General features: G+C 40.6%; 1 protein-coding gene across 1 annotated transcript in view; it reads left to right on the forward strand.

Annotated features, from left to right (window-relative positions):
• The window catches only part of rbm20 (RNA binding motif protein 20), a 169,708-nt gene that overhangs the window by 125,218 nt on the left and 22,989 nt on the right, over nt 1-21,501 (forward strand). Inside the window, exons 3-8 of the mRNA XM_052027719.1 lie at nt 2,094-2,155; nt 7,486-7,492; nt 10,619-10,765; nt 11,242-11,373; nt 16,187-16,266; nt 18,675-19,353. Of these exons, the coding sequence (XP_051883679.1) occupies nt 2,094-2,155; nt 7,486-7,492; nt 10,619-10,765; nt 11,242-11,373; nt 16,187-16,266; nt 18,675-19,353 (1,107 nt within the window). The remainder of the gene's footprint in view (nt 1-2,093; nt 2,156-7,485; nt 7,493-10,618; nt 10,766-11,241; nt 11,374-16,186; nt 16,267-18,674; nt 19,354-21,501) is intronic.

The raw sequence follows: 21,501 nt of genomic DNA on the forward strand, positions 1-21,501 counted from the left end.
CCAGGACCAGGGGGCATGATTTAAGAATAAGGGCTAGGCCATTTAGGACAGAGGTGAGGAAAAACTTCTTCTCCCAGAGGGTTGTGAATTTGTGGAATGCACTGCCTCAGAGGGCAGTGGAGGCCAATTCTCAGGGCACTTTCAAGAAGGAGCTAGATAGGTTTCTTATAGATAGGGGAATCAAGGGATATGGGGACAAGGCAGGAACAGGATATTGATTGTTGAGGATCAGCCATGATCTCAAAATGGTGGTGCAAACTCGAAGGGCCGAATAGTCTACTTCTGCTCCTATTATCTATTGTCTATTGTCTAACTCTGACCTTCAGTCATTTGTCCTCTGGTGTTTTATAAAGAATGTTCAGGTTGTTGTGAAGTTGGAACTATATCTTAATTGCAAATTATGTACAGCAATTGGAAAGATCACAGATATATTTAAGAAGACATATATATAATGAAATCAATTGAAATGTGTTATTCTTACATAAGCAAGATCTTTGGTTCAAATAATATTCATTTTCTCATAATAATTAACTAAAGTGGAAAGCAGAATTGTGTTTCTATAATTTGGTGTTTCTGTTCTCTAAAGTATCTCAAAAGTACTTCACATACATGGAAAACCAAATCTTATATAATATAAATTTTGTGCACAGTTTAAGATGACTGGCCATTGCATGTTAAGATTTTTAACCATTTTAGCAATGAAGAAGGAACCTCTAGAGTGTGATTTATGTTAAAATGTACTTTTATTTACCAAAAGCTGTTAAATTTTGCAGTAAAGCCACCATCAGAACTCTCGTACTCCTCTCCAGAAAACCTCCTGACATCCCTATGTCCCTCCAAACTAGTAGGACCATGATAAAATTATTTGGTTTAGATTTGGATGTCAGGAAAGGGAGTTGGAATCAAGAGCAGAGGTGTGGCGTTGTCACCCTAGGTTTATCGTCACTCGGAATAGGTCACCTTGTTTTGCAAAAGAGGTGAAAAATCAGTAGGAGAAATCCTTTCCCATTTCCATAAAAAAGTAAGAGACACAACAAAGGCAAAAAGAGTTTTCAAAAAGGATAGAGAATGAAAATGTCCTTTTGTCTGCCCCATGTGGCCTGAATGACACTACAAAAACAGAAGCACTCGGCAGGTAAGGTCTCTGATTAGTCGAATACACTACTTATTATTGGTTACTTTCCTTCTTATGAACCTTCCATTTCTTTGGGAGCAGAGCTCCATATCTATTGGTATGCATTGTCCTGCTTCAGTTACTTTCTAATATCATAATACCTGTTAAGTATTTCCAGCACTTTATGTTTTATTTCAGCTTCCAACATGTGCGGTATTTTGTTTTATGAAGTGTGCTTGCTTCCACCTCTGAAATGTTATCTGCTTGTATTCCTTCCTCACTCCTTACTTCCCTGAGACCCCTCATGTCTTGTTACCTGACTCTCCCAAAACCACAGTGAGAGTTGTGACTTCTCTCCCGTTTCCAGATCAGCAGAACTCCAGAATTCCCAGAGCAGCTCCTGACCTGAGTCTTCTCCAGAAACAGATCCTTCAGTAGCAACAAACAATCTGCTGGAGTTGCTCCAGATTCCAGCGTCTGCAGTCTCTTGTGTCTCCCGATCCTTCAATGTTATTGTTGCAGCCATTGCCTGTGTTGCAGCTGGGAACTTTTAACTCTTACAGGGAATGCCTGGTGTTCGAATCATTAACTTTACCATAGCAGTACAAGTAGCCTGCATTTACTTCTGGTGTTCAGATTCACATTCAGGTTAAGATTCAGATAAGTTTGTTGTCATATACACCAGGGTGCAATGAAATTCCTTGCTCCCGTGGACCTCACAGAGTAAACTGTATTCATTGTGGTAAAGAATAAATACAACAATAACTACAGTGACAAGTGAAAAAACAGCAGAATGGGATATGCGCCTGGGTTTTCTCTTTGCTCTATGGACCTGCACCTATCTGTACAACTGAACTAGGTAAACCGTGTCCAAGACCAGCTCTTGGCAAGCTCCACTCAAAGGTCCCAGACGGTATTAGGGGTAGAAAACTCATCCTGTGTTTGATCTGATGGGCTTGCTTCTCTTTTACATTGGCAGGATTGGGAACATCATGTGAATGGAAAGCATCACATCCAGAACTGCACAGTCTTCTCTGAAAAGTAAGCAACCACCCAAATTAGCTTCATATATGGGTGTTAAATAATTGCTTTTACGTAATCCTTGATAAGACACTTTGGGGGTTTGGATTCTCCTCCAGACCGCATGGTGTAATTATTTGATTCTTCTTTATTTTAATAATATGCTTTTGTTAAACGTTCTGCACTGATGACACACTGAGCTAACAGAGAATGAAGTACTTTAATTCTTTGCACACTGTCTTTGAGGTGCAGTTCAGTTGCATTTTTTTCTTCGGGGCCTTTTTATTCCTGTCTTGCTGCAAAACATAAGTTTTCTTCATATTTTCATCATTTATTCTTTACTTTAGACAGCTGTTCCTTGCCCAGGGCCTGTCTCACTCTAATACAATATTAATTATCGGTTAATTTACTTCTGATTATCCTTCCCTTTCCTTAGCAGAAGAGCTATGCTTTAGGAATTTCTGGCTTAAGAGTTAAATCATTACTGAGTGCCCAAAACACACAAGTGGCGAGGGAATTCCATTTCTAAATGTTAAGTTTTACCAGTGATGTTTTCTTGAGAAAAGCACTGGAAACTATGCCCATCAGCAAGTTTCAAAGTTACTTTACGAAAGCTTTTATGATCACTATTCATCACTGCCAAAATCTCACTGAGGCATGGTCAGTAAGTCACATTGCACTAGTAGATCATCCTTTCAATTATTGCACTAGTGTTACACAGAAGTATCACTCCAAATGAATTGACGTAAACCACATCTGTTCTATAAGTGACAATAGTTCTTGAAAATCAAAATTAATCACATGCTGTTAAAAGGCTTGCATTTAGATAACATCTTTCTGTCCCTTTCAAATGGCCCAAAGCAATCTAGAGCCAATGAAGCAGCTTTGAAATACTATTGAATTAGCAAACAACTGTAATTGTAGTTATAGTATGGGACATAAGTGGAGTTTTTAGTTTTCAGGATAGCTAGGTCAGTGGTGAGGATATCAGTGCTTTCATGCTTTATTGACCTTATGCCTCCAACCTTTTTATTGTACATTCTGATTTTATTCCTAGTTCAGGCATTGGGTCAAATGACTTTACAAGAACAACAAATGGAGGTGTCAACTCATGTGGAGCCGGTACAATTTTGACTCCTTCTGGTAACTAATCTGAAATTTTTATATGTATGTGGTCTCCTTGGGTGCTGAAAAAAATAAGTGGTGTGTCATCAAGTTAAACAGTGTTTACAGTGCAAGTTACATTATGTGCACCTTGTTGGCTTGTACTAAATGTGGATTTAGTAACAAGTACTTAATAATAGCATTTTTACTGGGGAAAAAGTTGTGGAAAAACTTTTTTATTAACTGTAAATGGATTGGGTGAAATTATTAAATATTTCAGTGAAGCAAGATCATCTTCATTGAGTTAACCATTAAGCCAATAAATCACATACAAACAAAATGGATGTTTTGCAGATGTGAGGAGAGAGAGTATAATAACCATCGAAGTTTAATAGATTTACAGTGTAAAATTCAGGAACAGGTAGACCTACTTTGTTTGAATGTAATGTTGGATGGGTTTCTTAGACACGTTTTAAACCTACCTGGAGTTCATTTGAATATATCAGTATGGCTCCAATCATTTTTCCTCCCTACCTACCCGTAGAGTAGGGATTAGGTTCTGCTGGGCACTGCCCTGGGAGAGGATGGGGGTGTTGGGATCTAGTAGTGTGGGATATCAGGCAATGTGATTTAATGTCACGGCCGTGGTCCTATTAACCCATGGGGTGAAAAATGGTACCTTATTGTTCATAAGCTTACTGCCACACAGTTAGAAGATGCAGAATAGTTGCGTACTCCTGAGCTGTACCTTGATGCTCAGACCTAATTTCCTTTGCGTCCTTTATCTTTCAGACCTCCCAGTGGATAACAGTCAATCTCACTTGAGGACATATCCCCCACCAAGTCATGGATTCTCTTCAACACCTCCTGGGTCAAAGGTAATTGCATTCTTGGTTTCTCAACAGTTGTACCATTTCACCTTAGCACCTCTTGCTCACTTTTATTTGTAAGAAAATTGCTCCGGGTATGTGAGTGGTGCAGGTTGGAATGTGTTTTTTGTCCTAAACAAAGGCTGATGACCTTAGTGGAGATATTTATTCACAACTGAGTGGCTCGTTGGGTGGGTATGAAATGACGATTTCCCTTCCCTGAGAATCATTAGTGTACCTCTGACATTATGACAGCATTGATTTTCATTTTTATGGCGACACTGGAATCTGGAGCAACAAACAAGGTGCTGGAAGATCTCAACAGGTCAGGCAGTATCCGTGAAGGGAAATGTTCCAGATGATGGGTCAAAATCCAAAATATCGACTGACCATTTCCCTCTACAGATGCTGCCTGACCTGCTGAGTTCCTCCAGCAGCTCATTTTTTGCTCGCTTTTATAGTGCCAGCTCCTTTTTGTGAATTCTGTGTCCCAACTTGCCTTGGTGGGATTCGAACTCATGACCTCAAAGTTACCAACTGAGAGCCATATCGCATTTGTGAAGAGACTACTGCTACATCTATTACTAATACCACTAGTGCTCACATTTAATGTAGAAAAATGTCACAGAAGCTTAAAGGGGAGAAAAATGACTCTTCAGGCTGGTAACACTTTTAGAAATGCACTGCTGTGACATCAGTTATTCTGGAAGTTGGCACAACGAAAGCTCAGGGAACAGCACCTCAACTTTCACTTCGGCACTTTATAGGTTTCCAGACTCAACACTGAGCTCAACAATTTCTATTAATAAACTAAAGCTCCAGTTTCGAGGTATGAGATGTTGGTAGTGATCATGCTGTCATCATTTACGTCTCCTCTTGACCATCCTTTGTTTCTTTACTGCTTCCATTGCCATCTTCTTTTGCCGTGCACGATCATCCCTTTTGTTTTGTTTAAAATCTTCTGCCTTCCACCCATCACTGATATTTGCTTTTGTCATCTCCTCCCTTTCTCTGCCAGTGGACATTAAGAAGTTAGCAATGGCGCATGTTTTCAGTTTTGGATCAGCCTGAAATGATAATTGCCGATTATTCAGCATTTTCTCTTTTTAGTTAATTTCTGTGGTATTTAGAAGTTTGTCAAACTAACCAACTTAGTTTCATCTTACAAGAGGCTTCAGTTGAACTGATTGGCAGAGAGGGAGCATAATTGGCAGTGGATACACTAGCATATGTTTAGAGTTAGAGATCAAAGGCAAATTTTTATTCACTACCCCTCTCAGTGTTCTGCAACATGGTCCTTCCACTAGAAGATTTATTGCTGCTTCATTGAAACCCATCTCTCATCCCTCACATCAGCCAATGATTGGAATTGGATGGGTATATGACTCAAAGTCACCAAAGAAAGACAATTTACTCAGAAAACTAGTTGATTTAAACAGCAGAGGAAACAAAACCTGCAGTAACTTCTCCCAATAAATGTTGAGAATGGAGAACAGTCACATATATATCATATGCATAACAGCAATTTCAGCCGTGTACAGTAATCTGGTCAGCAAGCATGATTGACAAAGAAGCAAGCATGATTGACAAAGACATTTTCCAAGTATCTCCACTTCTTTTGGCTGTAGCTTTGTCACTATAGACAGCCAACATAACATTCCTTTGCAAACTCTCCAGTGTACTGGTAGACTGTTTACACCATGTTGAATGTCTTAGGATGTTTTCATTTCCTGGCTCTTGATGGAAGCCATTCCTGATCTGTTTGTTAACTTTACTGATCTTCCTAAAGGGAATTTCAATTCTTCAGAGTCAAGCTTTTCTTTCCAAAAGCAGTTACCATCTTAGAGGACGTTATCAAATTCCAAGAGATGGAAACATCTTTAAGTAGGCATATTGTGTCATTCATAGACAGTGGGATATTAATAATCTGTTCCTCAATTATCAATGCTTCCAATTATCTGCAAACATCGTTTCCTTTCAAATCATTAATTGATGGAAGATGAGTACCCTGGATGAAACTTCCCCAACCCTGGCTTTTCTTTTGCCTAAAATCTCTTTTATGTTTTTGTTACTTTGTGATTACATATTTCCAATTTTTCACTGGCTTGACTCCCACCTAGGAGTTTGTACGTTCTCCCCGTGTCTGCGTGGGTTTCCTCCAGGTGCTCTGGTTTCCTCCCACATTCCAAAGACGTACGGGTCAGGATGTTGTGGGCATGCTATGTTGGCGCTGGAAGCGTGGCGACACTTGCAGGCTGCCCCCAGAATACTCTACACAAAAGATGCATTTCACTGTGTGTTTCAATGTACATGTGACTAATAGAGATATTTTATCTTAGTACTGCAGATAAACTTCAGCTCATCAGACTAAACAACACTGACTGCCATCCCTCCATCACCCCCTGCTTGCTGACCTTCACTGATTCACAGTGAAGGAGTTCTTTGTTTTAAAATGATCACCCTTGTTTCCAAACCTCTCAATAGTGTCACATCCCATTCTGGTATGCACTTTCTGAAATATGACCTGCAATCTTAAAGAGTGAAAAATATAGTATATCCCCAAATTAATTCATTTACTTAGAATCTAATTTTTGCCATCTTCAACACTTCATGTTATATTAGCATTGTTTAGTGAAAATATAACAATTTATCTATCAAGGACAAAAGGGGCTGACATAATTAGGAACTGTATCATTATTCTATTTATATAGGTTTTCATTGTGCAACCTGTTATTTATGCTTACAGTTATATGAAGGGATAAAGTGTCTTCTTATAACCGTATCATTTTTTATTACAGTCATAAACAAAGGGCAGGTGCTATTTACAATGCGTCTCTTTTATAAGGGCCATGATCTCTTGGGTGCTTAATAAACAACAAGTAATAACCTTCATACATGGTCCTTTTGACAATGAACAGGAGTGTGCATTAAGATTTTTTAGCTTGTAAGCTTTAAAACTCAGGTAATCATTTAATTCTGTTGCTGTCAGTGGGATCACAACTGCTCAAAGTAAAGGTGAGAATGAGTACCAGCCAAGTGAATGTTTTCTCCCTCGGCATCGGAGGCAGGGAGCATCCATCATGAATTCTGGAAGAGTTGGAAGTGTTCAAATAGGAACAGCAGGGTGTCACTGCAACTATTGATCTTCTGGCTACATTTCATTGAGATTCCATTGGTCAGGGGAATTGAGGGTGGTAGTCAGTAGGAATCATGCTTGATCATTTTTCAGTGGAAAAAAAACTAAACCTTCCTCAAAGCAGGATCAACATTTTGTTTGGAAGGGAGGGCCATGATAAGACAGACTAGACAGAATGAGTTTGATTCCCTACATGTCCTCTCACACTCGTCTCATATGTTACTTTTACTTATTGTTTCCAGGTATGAGGTGAGACCCAGAGAAACTGATGTCTGGACCTTTTGCAGTTCTATACCTGCCTAAATATTCATTATGTTTAGTGTATATCTGCCCTTTGCTACTTCTGTAAAGCAAGGTTATCATTTTAGGTTTAAGCTTTTATCATTTCTCTTATTAATATTGTACTGGAAATTGAACTGTGCTATTTAAGTATTAAATTCTCACCCCAAAATGGTAATGCACCCTGTTTAAATGTGTTTCCTCCATGGGTTTCCTCCGGGTGCTCTGGTTTCCTCCCACATTCCAAAGACATACGGGTTAGGAGCTGTGGGCATGCTATGTTGGCACCAGAAGAGTGGTGACACTTGCGGGCTGCCCCCCAGCACATTCTTAGTAATGCAAAAAAGATGCATTTCACTGTGTGTTTTGATATACATGTGACTAACAAATAAATAGCTAAAATATCTAAATGTGTTGTGACCTAAACTGACCAAAGGGGTAATTTCCAGTGAAGAGCTGCCAGTGTTGCAGTGCGACTGTAGATGGCACAGATTCTGCCCTTCTAGCCAGGAAGCTGCTTTGATACATAAATCAAGGTCCAACAATGGTTGTGAGACCTGAAGTGCAAAATTCAGGTACCAATAGACTAAGCATACACCACGTGGTCTCTTCTGCACAGCACAACTTTTCCTTCTCATCAAACATAACCATGTTAATGCATTTCAAACCCATTAATGGGGCTGAAGGTAACAAAGATAGGTGGTTCTACCCTTCTAAGAGAAAACAAAATCTGTCCAATATAAGGAATGTGATTAAACACACTCCTTTACAAGAAACCACTTTTGGGTCAAGTGCTGATCAGCCTCACTCAACACTGGTTAAAGAGTGTTGGAATCTTGTCACAATGGCTTGGAACATCCCTTGTAGAGCATTGGTAGAGTCACAGAGACATACAGCACAGAAACAGGCTGTTTGGCCCTCCTAGTCTGTGCTGACCACCAACCACCCATTTACACTAATCTGACATTAATTCCATTTTATCCTCTCACAAAACTACAGAAGGCCACTGCTGCATGCTGGATGGGCTTCTCGCTGAAGCAACTCTGACTCTTTTATCTTAACATTCAGGTTAATCATCACAACTCTACGCTATGTAAACATTTGCCTGTCCCAGCCACCACCATCATCCCTCTCCTCCTTAATAACACTGAAGCCAAGACAAAAGATGTAGTTAGAAGCCCCAAATGGTTTGGAATGTCTAACACTGACTTCAACCTTCCTAAGAACTCATGCTTTTCCAGACTGAGTCTAATAGGACACAATTTAAAAAAAAAATTTTTTTTAAATTTTACTTACAGCGTGGTAACAGGCCCTTCCAGCCCAACGAGTCCGCGCTGTCCATCTTAAATCCAAATTAACCTGCCCGTATGTCTTTTGGAATGTGGGAGGAAACCGGAGCACCCGGAGGAAACCCACGCAATTGTGTGTATCTGGTTAATTATAGCCATTTTCTGTTTGCACAGTTGTCCAATTGAATAGACTGACGTGAATATTAAGAATGATAGAATTGAAAACTGACTCAGTGATAGAGAGAGAGCTAAGTGATGAAAATAGATAAAGTTCTGACTGTGGTAGTTTTGCAAGGATTTGTTCTGAGTTCCTTGATGCCACTGCTACTTATAAATCTAGTAATTTTAGAAAACTTGCTGCTATGTGATCAGTTAATGAGTAGTGACAGTATTCAAAGGTGTTTGGACCATTTGATTTCCAAGCTGTGTAGCTGCAGATGGAGAAGAAGGGATGTAAAGAATTTCCTTGGACTCTGAACATATTGACATTATTAGTGTCGTATAAATCGTTTAGGGAAAACGATTTGTTGTGTGCTCTAAATTTTATGTAAATCCATTCTTTTGTATGCAACAGTACAAAAAATTAAAGTTAATACTGTAGCAATTAAGCTCCTAAAATACAATCACAAGGGAGATTTAAAGACATACTATAACACTGCTGTACTCCCACTACATGACCATGTCATAACAAAGTTCCAGTTGGATGCTTAGCTGCTTCTACTTACTGCAGAAATGTAGAGCTTTTATGCAGAGTATTGCAGTAATGCAGCACTTATAATAACATTTGTTTTCTGGCAGTGAGGCTCCTATTATGCAGTTAGTATAGCAGTAATTCAGCTCCTTTTACACCATGGTATTCCAGTAAAACAGGTCTTGTTTTGTGGCCACTTTTGCAGTAATGTAGCTCTTATTATATTTCATTTGCAGTAATGCAACTCCAGTTATGTTTTGCAATAATTCAGTTCCTATTGTACGTCATTTCAATTAATCACGTCCTTGTTGTACAGTTATCCTTCTAGTAGCACACCCTGTTTTATAGTTGGGATTGTAATAACAGAGCTCCTATTATGATGATAATTACTATAACTAATTATTCAGTAATTATTCCAGCAATACAGCTTCTATCATATACATTGCATTGGAGCAATATAGTTCCTGTTATATATTATCCTTGTTATGCATTTGGGTTCCACAGTAACATATCTCCTGTTTGCATTTGACAGTTTAAATTTCAATAACATGGCTTCAGTTACAAAATTGATACTGTATTAAATCAGCTTCTGTACACTTATTATTGTTGAACTTGCTGCTGCTGTGCCATTGCACACTGTGGCATGCAGCTGCCAAGGAGAATATACTTTAAGCTCCTAACTTGCTTAAAAAAACAGTATTTTCCAAAATAAATTATGCTTGAGGTGTATAGCAGGTGAGCCAATATTTGCAAGACAAAAGATTGTATAATTTTTTAAAACTTGATGCCCAGCCTATGGCTATTTTTCCTTTACTGTTAGTATACTTCTATAACATTTGAGTCCTGCTGATATATTGAAATAGAGGTGGAAATCAGAGAGATCAAGTGACAAAAGGGATATTGGTGCAAGGTAGAACACCATTGGCTAACGAATTGTGATTCCAGCCAGGTTTGCAGTGTGAAAAACTCCAAAAACGAATGGAAAATTAGGTACGTAAATTCCATGAAGAAACAAACACATTAGGTCTGTTGCATATTTTTGACTGTAGGTGAGTTTTCTAGCAAAAAAAGAAGTCAACTTCTGATTGTTTTGAAGCTAATACTCTTTGTTTGCAGCTGTTTCCACAGAGGAAGCCTGGACCCAGCCGAGTCGTTCATATCTGTAATCTTCCTGAAGGAAGCTGCACTGAGAGTGACGTCATTAATCTTGGACTTCCATTTGGGAAAGTTACAAACTACATTCTCATGAGAGCCACAAACCAGGTATAACTATTAATATCAATTCCAAACCTGTCTTTGCAAACTCTAATAACATAACACTCATTAAAAGATCCTACCAAAATCTTCAAGAATTCCTTCTAGAGTTACAAGAGGCCCACTTTTTAATTTAGAAATAAGGAATGCGGATTTTATAGTTAGGAACTGGTCTATGCCTGTGGCTGTGCTCCACACAAACATCTACATCTAACCCCAATAGCAGATTCTTTTATTCCTTTCTCCCTCATGCCCTTTTCAAGCTTTTTGCTAACAGAGCAATGCTCTTCACCTTAAGCATTCTATGTGACATAAAAACTCATATTGGTATTGGTTTATTATTGTCACTTGTACTGAGGTACAATGAAAAGCTTGTCTTACAAACCGATCGTACAGGTCAATTCATTACACAGTGCAGTTACATTGAGTCAGTAGTATGAGTATAACAGCACACCAGCTAAACTAATTTATCTTTTTATTTGCAGGCCTTTCTGGAAATGGCGTATCCTGAGGCAGCCCAGGCCATGGTACAGTTCTATCAACAGAAACCCCCTGCCATTGATGAACAGCAGCTACTTGTTCGCATGTCCAAACAATACAAGGAGCTCAAGCTGAAGGTAAGGTTACAATGAAATGTGTGAAGGATCTAGAACTCAGGTATAAAGAGGATACAAATGCAATGTGACCAGCTTAACACACAATGAAGACCAATGCAAGGTCATAGAGTCATAGAAACATAAAGCATGGAAACAAACCTTTCGTCCGACCGGTTATCACACTAGTGTAGTGGTTAGTGTAATGCTATTACAGCGCCAATAACCCGGGTTCAATGCCGGCCGCTGTCTGTGGTTTCCTCCGGGTGCTCCGGTTTCCTCCCACATTCCAAAGGCGTACGGGTTAGGAAGTTGTGGGCATGCTGTGTTGGCGCCGGAAGCGTGGTGACACCTGCGGGCTGCCCCCAGAACACTCTACGCAAAAGATGTACGTCATTGTGTTTTTCAATGTACATGTGACTATAAAGATAGCTTATCAACCAATCATTTACACTAATACGACATTTCTCCCTTTTTATTCTCCCCACAGTCACATCAGCTCTCTCCCCTGTACCATTCACCTACACACTAGGGGCAATTTATACAGACACAGAGAGAACATGCCTGCTCCATGCAGACAGCACCTGAGTTCAGGATTGAAGCCAGGTCTCTAGCCCTGCGAGGCAGTAGTTCTTCTAGCTGGGCCACTGTACTGCCCAAGGGAAATACATAGAACACTACAGCACAATACAGGCCCTTTGGCCCACAATGTTTTGCCGACTTTTAAACCTCGCCTAAGACTATCTAACCCCTTCCTCCCACATATCCCTCTATTTTAAATTCCTTCATATGCTTATCTAGTAATCTCTTGAATTTGACCAATGTACCTGCCTCCATCACCGCCCCAGGCAGCGCATTCCATGCCCCAACCACTCTCTGGGTAAAAAACCTTCCTCTGATATTTCCCAATTGAAATACCAATTGATACTTCTTGGTTTGTGGAACGAAGCAGTTTCTTCCTTTTCAAATCCCTGGTAGGGAGAAAGATGAGGTATAGATTGCTCTGTTTTCATTCTTTCTTGCAAATCTTAAGTAGAATGTTAAGGTTCATATTGAAGGGCACCAGCAAGTGTAGTTACTGTAGCAGAAGGTGAAATTATTGAAGGTGTAATGAAAAGGTGACGTTAAGAATGACTTTTAGAATAGGATGGTTTAAAATAGGATAGGTTGAGTGAGCTCGGGCTTTTCTCTTTGGAGAGAAGGAGGATGAGAAGTGACTTGATCAAGGTGTACAAGATGATAAGAGGCATAGATCGAGTGGACAGTCAGAGACGTTTTCCTAGGGCGACAATGCCTAACATGAGGGGACATAATTTTAAGATGATTGGAGGAAGGTATAAGGGGGATGTCAGGGGTAAGTTTTTTACACAGGGGGTGGTGGGTGGTGGAACACACAGTTGGCAGAGGTTGTGGGGACAGATACATTAGGGACACTTAAGAGGCTCTTAGACACATGAATGATAGAAAAATAGAGGGCTCAGTGGGAGGGAAGGGTTAGATAGATTTTAGAGCAGGTTAGAAGGTCGGCACAACATTGTGGGCCGAAGGGCCTGTACTGTGCTGTGGTGTTCTATGTTCTAAAATCTAATGAATTGCAGAGAGAGAGTAAAGCTGAGGAACATCAGGAATTCCAATAGCTCAGAAGCTGCCTTTGCTTTTTTTTGGTGTACTATAGGAGGTCCAGGGTAAAAATTAGCTTGGAATCATTCCCCACCACTCTCCCATGATGTGGTGAGCTCTGTCTCCACTAATGGCCAACTTTGTGCTTCCTGCTCAAGAGGTCTAACTTCATCAGTCAGGAAACTAGGTACACATCAAGAAAATAACATCCCTTGGCATAGTTCACACAACTTACATCTCAAGGCATTGGATATTGGTACCATTTAGCTTGTGCCGTAATGGAAACAAAATTAGCCACAAACCATTTACTTTGGAGTTTGCAGAGTAGCTTTTTGAATGATGGGATGTAAATACTTAAGTGATAAATTGTTTATTATACAGTTGAAAAGGAGGGTCTGCACCCTACAACAGCCCTCAAACTTCCACTCATTGGGACTTCATATAAAAATCCAATCTCCCTCACCAAATTGAAATGACCCAAAGCTACAAGAACCTGTGGCACGTTGGGAACCTCACTGGGAGTCCCAGTGCTGCCTGACCAGTTTCCTGCAACACCCCTCCCCTGTCTCTCATTTCCAAAGTAGGACAACTAGGCCAATGATCTCAACACAAAGTGGAGGAAATGCATGTGGATCAGTGCCTTGGAATTTTGGTGAGCTGTTGCCAACAGTGTCCTAGAATTAGCTGATAGAAGGGTCTCATCAGCTTCTGCTCTCCTCTTCCAGCCCACTCCTGTAGGGTGGATCATGTTGCCTCAGACCAATTCAAGTTTGAATTCCCTGCCTTCTAGTGAGGACAAGAATGCTTTTTCACTCGTTACATTTCCACCAGTTCAATTGTAAGATTAATTGGGTAACCAGCAGCTATGCCATTCCCTGGCTAAATCACATTTTGCATTAATGGCTAATCTAGGTTGTGGAGAAATCTGGCAACTAGAAGGCTGATTCTGCCATCCTCTTCATAACCTGGGCTTCTCAAGTAAGAAACCAAGGCAGCAGTGCTAACATTTTTCAATGTTATTCACCCAGTTAAAGCACCACCCTTCCTATTCAAAGACTGCCAGTGCATTCACCAGAATAAATAAAGGCATCCTGTTGACTTTTCCCTGGTTGTCCTGGTACCCAATGTAATTGCTTTGTTAATTTCAGCACAAACAACTGTTTGAGCAAAGTGGAGGGTAGAATAATTCAGTGTTAGCTGCTTAACCACATCATTTCCTCCTGGATCATTTTTTAAGTTAAAGTTTATGAACTGGTGTTTTGCAGAACTTTGTGTATTGCAATGTTACAACAGAATGCCTTAAGGACAAAGATCAGTCAGCCATTCAGCACACCAAATCTATTCCACCAATGAACTAAACCATGCTTAAGTATATATTCACTCCATGATATGCCTTGGTTGCCCACTACCTTACCTCAATTGATCCTTGTGTAATAAAAAATTGTCAATCTCAGTTTTGAAATTTTCCATTAACCTAGTCCAAGCAGCTATCTGAGCTGGAAGGCATTTGGCAGGTTCAGGAACACCAATGGAACCGTGGCCTCTGTCAGATTGTACAGAATTACTGGTAATTATCATGTGGAGTGGAAAGTTGAAGTGAGAGCTCTGGCAGATGGCAGGACTGCTTTATCTCAAATCCACCCATGACTCCATGAAATGAAATCTGCAGAAGATACTCACACAATCAAAGATTAACTCTACAAGGGTGTGGACTGTGCACTAATTTTTATCTATTACAAAGCTGTTCTTTTATTTACCATGTAATGAGGCCAATAAAAGTCAAATGTTTTGCCAGTGCATCAGTTATTCCGCTCCAATATACCATTGCAGCTGCTTCTAGAAGGAACCTATTTCAGAGGTGTCAGTACATTAAAACCAGGCTTGAATGATTAACCTCCAGCACATACAACCATCTTCTTTTGTGTGAGGTATAATTCCAGCCATTGGTGTGTTTTCCCCCTAATGCCATTGCCTTCAATTTTACCAGAACTCTTTGTCGCCACATTCTGTCAAATGCTACCTCAATGTCAAGGGTGGTCACTCTCACCTCTGGAATTCAGTTCTTTGACACTAGGCTGTGATGAGGTCTGGGGCAGAGTAGTTCTGAGGAGGGGCAAGTAAACCTAGAAGTAGAGAGGTTCTCTCTGGTCATGTTACCATTTAAATTTTGGTTGTTATAATGCCATTTGATCTGCTGATTATATGCATCTTTTTCTATTGTTATTTAAGATTTGCAGTGCATCCAGTATATTGGTCTTGATGGATTAATTTTGTGTGATGCACTGGCAGTACATCTGACTTTTTAAGTTTTGACCTGATGACGTGGTAAATAAGAAAGCACCTTTGCAATAGGCAAAATTATTCCGGTACACTTTCTCAAGCAGTGATGTCAATCTCTTCTGTAAAACTGTGGCTGAATATGAATGTCTGCAAAGCAAGATATCTCGGTACAACGAGATTCTTTGAAGTGATACTGGACTAAAAGGGGTTATCTTAATCCAGTCAGTTGTTTAGACTAGGATCGCATTGTCTAAAAAAACTTGAACTCTGTCTCACAAAAAGCTGCTGAGAATTTTTAAAAAATGTTAATGTTGGATTTTTCAAAAAATCTGTAGATCTAAAATAAAACAGAAAATGTTGGAAGTACTCAGCTGTGGAGAGAGAGAGTGAGAGCTAACATTAGATTTTTCTTGAGCAAGGGTAGTAGGGGAAATTGGACCTAAAGGTGGATAAATGCAGATGAAGTATAAATCCATGATTTAATTATATATCAGAGTACATTCGAGTGCCTGAATAGCCTGTTCCTGTCCCTATGTACTCCTGCCACGAACCTGTTATCTGTGAGGCCCCTTCTGCTAAGATGGATCTGATAACCACAGATATAATATTACACCAGTGGTGATTTGTTAATGGTAGCAAAATAAACTAATTATACTTATATGTTTGACTGCAACAGCTACTGAGCCTTGAGCCTGCTGACCATCTATGTGATAGATTTAAAAAGGTTATCAATTAGGATTTCACACTTCCAAGGAAAATAATTATTTCTTTAGCTTCCCTTGCAGTGAATGTGCCTTCAGAACTAAAGAGAATGTTGATGTATAAACCTATTGCCTTATTGTCCACTTAATCAGCTTGGAATCTCAGGGGAAATTAGAGCTTGATCCAGTATATAAAGGCAGAACAATTGAATTTTTGTTCTTTGAATTCTCTTCAGAAACCAGGGAAGAATGTCGATTCAATCATCAATGATATTAATTCTCAAAAAGAAAGAGAGATGCAGAAAAATTTGGACAGGTAATATATTTTGATTAATGTCTTTACAGAGTAATAACAATGATCAATTTTATTGTTCATATAGTTGCTCTAAAATAGAGAGATGCTGGCAACGTAAGTGCAAATTAAAACAAAACTAATACATGGAAGTTATTTACACTGTGTATGAATGGGGGCAGACAATGTGATTATGCTGCCTGTCTGATTTCTTTGGCAGGACCCTGATGTTCATTTGATCAGTGAACTGTGAGTGATGATCCTAAATGGGTAGGAATAGAAAAATTTGGCAGCTGCCCCACAGAGTTCAACTGGAATTAATAGATTAAAGGATGGGGAAAGCAATCAGACTGTAAAATGTGCAGAGGCCATCAGTGAGCAGCAGGACTTTTGTCGGGGCAGGTGGAGAATTTATCTTTCCTGCATGGTCCTTGTTAAGGCTGCTGGATGGATTGCTCAATGCATGGCACCAGAGGGCAAAATGTTGATAAGATGGTCAGTGATAAATTTAGTTGTAGGTTCCCTTTACATTACAAGTGGAATTAATTACTTCAGGTTATCATTCAGCATGGTCTGTACCCATAAAAATCCTTATTTTCTTCAATAAGATTTTTTTTGGTAATTTTTTTTCAGAATTTAATTCTTTTCGTGATTCTTTGCATTTTTTTTTGTTATATTCTGTCTAATCTTCTGGCTTGTCCCCAGTCTTCACATAATTTTCTTTAAGTTTCATATTAGCTTTAACATTTTTAGTTATAGTGGGCCACCAATTGGAATGTTTCTTTCTCAGTGGAATGTATATATTCTGTGTATTCTGGAAGATCCCCTTAAATGTTTACCACTGCATCCTAACTGACCGATCCCCAAACCTAATTTGCCAGTTCCCTTTAGCTAGTTCTGATTTCATGCCTTCATACTTGCCCTTATGAAAGTTTAATACAGTAGTCCTGGACCCATTCTTTTCTGTCTCAAACTGAATGTAAAATTCAATCATGTTATGATCACTGCCGTTGAGGGCACCTTCTCAATGAGGTCAGTAATATCAGGTCTACTAAAGCCTGCTCGCTGATTGTCAGAGAGTCACAGAGCAATACAGCACAGATACAGGCCCTTCAGCCCAACCAGTCCATGCCGACCACAGTGTCCACCCAGTTAGTCCCAATTTCCTGCGTTCAGCCCATATCTCTTTAAGCCCCGCCCCTGCATGTACCTATCCAAGTGCTTCTTAAATGATACCATTGTACCTGCCTCAACCACTTCCTCTGGCAGCTCATTCTATATACTCACCACCCTCTGCGTGAAAAAGTTGCCCCTCAGGTCCCTTTTAAATCTTTCTTCTCTCACCCTAAAATTATGCCCCCTAGTTTTGGACTCCCCTACCCTGGGGAAAAGTCTGTTACCATCCACCTTATCTATGCTTCTCATAATCTTAAACACTTCTATAAGGTCGCCCCTCATTCTCCTATGATCCAAGGAATAAAGACCTAACCTGGCCAACTTCTCCCTATAACTCAGGCCCTCTAGTCCTGGCAACATCCGCGTAAACCTTCTCTGCACTCCTTCCAGTTTAACCATGTCTTTCCTGTAACAGGGTGACTGAAAAGGGCTCCAGAATGTGCTTCTACCTACTGGATAACTGAATTTAAGCCATCCCTCCCTTTTAGATTGTTTTCGCAGAGGCTGGGGTGGGGGGGGAGGCACATATATAAAATTATGAGAGGCATAGCTGAGATAGATAGTCAGATATTTTTCATTCATGGAAATGTCAAATACTAGAGGGCGTAGGTTTAAGGTGAGAGGGGGAAAGTTTAAAGGAGATTTACGAGACAAGTTTTTTATACAGTGGGTGGTGGGTGCCCAGAATGTGCTGCCAGGAAAAATGGCAGAAGCAGATACGACAGCAAAGTTTAAGAGGTATTTAGGCAGACACATGAGCAGGCAGGGAATGGAGGGATATAGACCATGTGCAGGCAGTTCTGCATAATGGTCAGTACAGATTTGTGGGCCGAAGGACCTGTTCCTGTGTTGTACTGTTCTATGTTCTAAATGTTCTATTACACTAAAACCATTGCTAATTAACGGGGCTACTCCTCTGTCTTCCTGCCTTTCCCTAAATGTTATGTCCTCTTCAGTATTCAGGTCCCGATCTATGTCGTTTATCAACTGTTAGTTCATTGGTTTTGTTTTGAATGCTTCATGTATTCAGATACAGAGCCTTTGGTTTAGTCCTTTAATTATATTTCTAACCACCTGCCGTATCCACTGGTTTACTCTTAGATTTGTTCTCTCCATCCCTTTCTGTCACAGTTTTTCATTTCCCATGCTTACACCCTTCCCTCTAACTTGGTCTCTAGTCTGAGTTTCCACATTTTCCCAATGTTGTGGATGTTGCTCTATATTGTTCCTTACAACTGGACCCTTCTTTCTTACAGATTTGCAGCAGAAAGACCCCGGTCTCGCAGTCCCCTTACGCAGTCACTCAGCCCAAGGATGGAATCTCACAGCCCAAGCCTGACATCCTGTTGTTCCTCCCAGCATTCCTCCTTGAGTCCCCGGAAGGGCAACATGAGTCCAATGGCAATCTCTAGGGGAGAACGGAGTAATGGGATAGAAAGAAGAGGATCACGGGATTACCATTTTCACAAAAGAAGAGAGGAGGAGAAAAGTGAATCTATACCGAAGAATTGTTCTGGAGATGAATCTGATAGGTGGAGTTATGACAGAAAACAATATTTAAAATCAAGTGGACGATCCAGTCCACAGTTATTGGAGGACAGTGGAGATGGTTACCAAGGACACAAAGATAAATATGCAAAATCTGGCCTTCAAAACCTGATTCCACCCCACTCTAAATACAAAATGCGAAATGAAGAGGATTATAAGAAAGAACATAAGGTTAAATCAGTAAGACATCACCATTCACCACGGACTAAAAGGAAAGGTAGAGATGTTCACCAGCGGTCAGGAAAGAGAACATGTTCAATTAGTCAAGATCACACTGAGCACAAAGGTGAATTTGAGGGTGAGACATCTCCTGCTCAGACGGATGGCATCCAAACAGCTCAAGAGGAGGTGGGAAGGAGTGAACAAGATGAAACATCTGATAGTGAGGTGAGAACATAATCACTACTGGCCAAAGCAGGCAAGTCCCCAATGAATATTGAGTAACATGGGGGGAAGAGGGAGGACAGTGGTTGTGTTACAAGTCCCGTAATACAGAGGGTGGACAAATGTTCCGGAGGTGCAAGCCTGAATCTCAGCAAAGCAAAAGGGGGGGGGGATACAAGAGACTGCAGACTCTGGAGCAGCACACAAAAAGCTGGAGGAACTCAGCAGGTCAGGCAGCACTGACCGAGGGGAATGGACAGTCAACATTTTGGGTCGATGTGGGTCCAGATGAAGGGTCTCAACCCGAGATGTCAACTGTCCATTCCCCTCCATAGATGCTGCCCGGCTCGCTGAGTTCCTCCAGCTTTCGATATGTTACAGCAAAGGGGGAATTTACATTTCAGTCAGTTAAATAAATCTGGAATAAAAAAGTTACTTTCAGTAACGGTGAGCATGGAACTACTGCATTGTTATAAAAATCTATTTATGTTCTTTAGGGAAGGAAATGTGCTACGTTTAGCCAGTCTAGCCTCATTGTGACTCCAAGCCCATCTGTTTGTCTTTTCTCTCTGCTTAGGTAATCCCTCGGGGTTAAGCGTGACTGCTTCTGTTTCAGTTCTGTGGCTTTTCAGTTGACAGATGAGTCCTTTGGGGGATCTGCAGAATTTGTCACGTGTGGGGCAGCTTTGTTTGATGCAGTGGGTTGTTGGGGCTTTCGCACACACTGCTTCTGCTGCTTGTGCCTGGTGCCCACACATTCCTGTTGGAGTAACTCAAAGAGCTGGGTGCCTTTCGGGAGGATCCAACTCCACTTAAAACGGTCATGGGTCAGTGATTTCCGTGACTGGGTGAGGATGTTACATTTCTTTGAGGAGGTTTGGAGTTTATCCTTGAAATGTTTACTCCTGTCTCCGAGAAATCACTTACTGTGATGGAAATAAGAATAGGGTGCTTGATTGGGGAGTCTGATATCAGGCATATGGAAGATATGGTCCGTGGAAATATGGATATATCAGAGCCTTGATAATGGGGGCGTTGGCCTGGGAGAGGATACTGACATTGGTTCACCTACCCTGCTGGTGGATTTGGAGGACTTTACAGAGGCAGCACTGTTAATACTTCTAACGTACTTTGAGATGCCCACAGGTTACCAGTGTCTCTACCACATACAGGAGACTAGTGATCACTGCTGACTGATTGATAGATGATGAGCTTGAAGCCAGATTTGAGGTTTTGGCTTTTGAATACCTTGTATGTGGATGTCATCCTCCACACATGTCCTTGGTGAGAGATAGTGGAAGTGATTAGCATAGATCTTGATTGCCAGGGATGGTATTCTGCTCCATGTGTAGTTTGGTGAAGGACCTTAATCTTCTCCATAATCTATGGTAGTCTGTCCTTTTGTACAGAATTGACAATGGTTTGGAATTTGGCCTCTGAGGTGCACAAATATGCATCGTCTTACGCTGCAACTCAGCGAATGAAGTTGGTGTGATTGTGGCTCCGGGATGAACAGTTATCCATGCATCTGTATATTGGCTACGTTCTAGTAAGGAGTTTGTTGGATGCAGGGTGAAGCATTGCAGTGAGGAAGACTGAGAGGAGTTCATTCATTTCAAGAGGACTAGAATATAAAAACAAGGCTGAGGCTTTATAAGGCATTGGTCAGACTGCATTTGGAATATTGTGAGCAGTTTTGGGCTCCGTATTGAGGAAGGATGTGCTGACTCTAGAGAGGGTCCAGAGGAGGTTCACAAGAATGATCTCGGCAATGAAAGGCTTAACCTACGAGGAACGTTTGATGTTCTGGGCCTGCACTCGATGGAGTTCAGAGGATGAGGGGAGATCTCCTTAAAACCTACCGGATACTGAAGGGCCTGGATAGAGTGGACATGGAGAGGATGTTTCCATTAGTAGGAGAGTCTGGGATCTGAGGGCACAGACTCAGGGATGTCACTTTAAAACTGAGCTGAGGAGGAATTTCTTCAGCCAGAGGGTGGTGAATCTGTGGAATTTGTTGCCACAGAGGGCTGTGGAGGCCAAGTCATCGGTGTAGTTAAGGCAGAGATTGATAGGTTCTTGATTGGTAAGGGGGTTAAAGATTACGGGGAGAAGGCAGGAGAATGGGATTGAAAAAAAATCAGCCATGAT

The sequence above is a fragment of the Pristis pectinata genome, chromosome 12, assembly GCF_009764475.1.
Source record: "Pristis pectinata isolate sPriPec2 chromosome 12, sPriPec2.1.pri, whole genome shotgun sequence".
Taxonomy (NCBI): Eukaryota; Metazoa; Chordata; class Chondrichthyes; order Rhinopristiformes; family Pristidae; genus Pristis; species Pristis pectinata.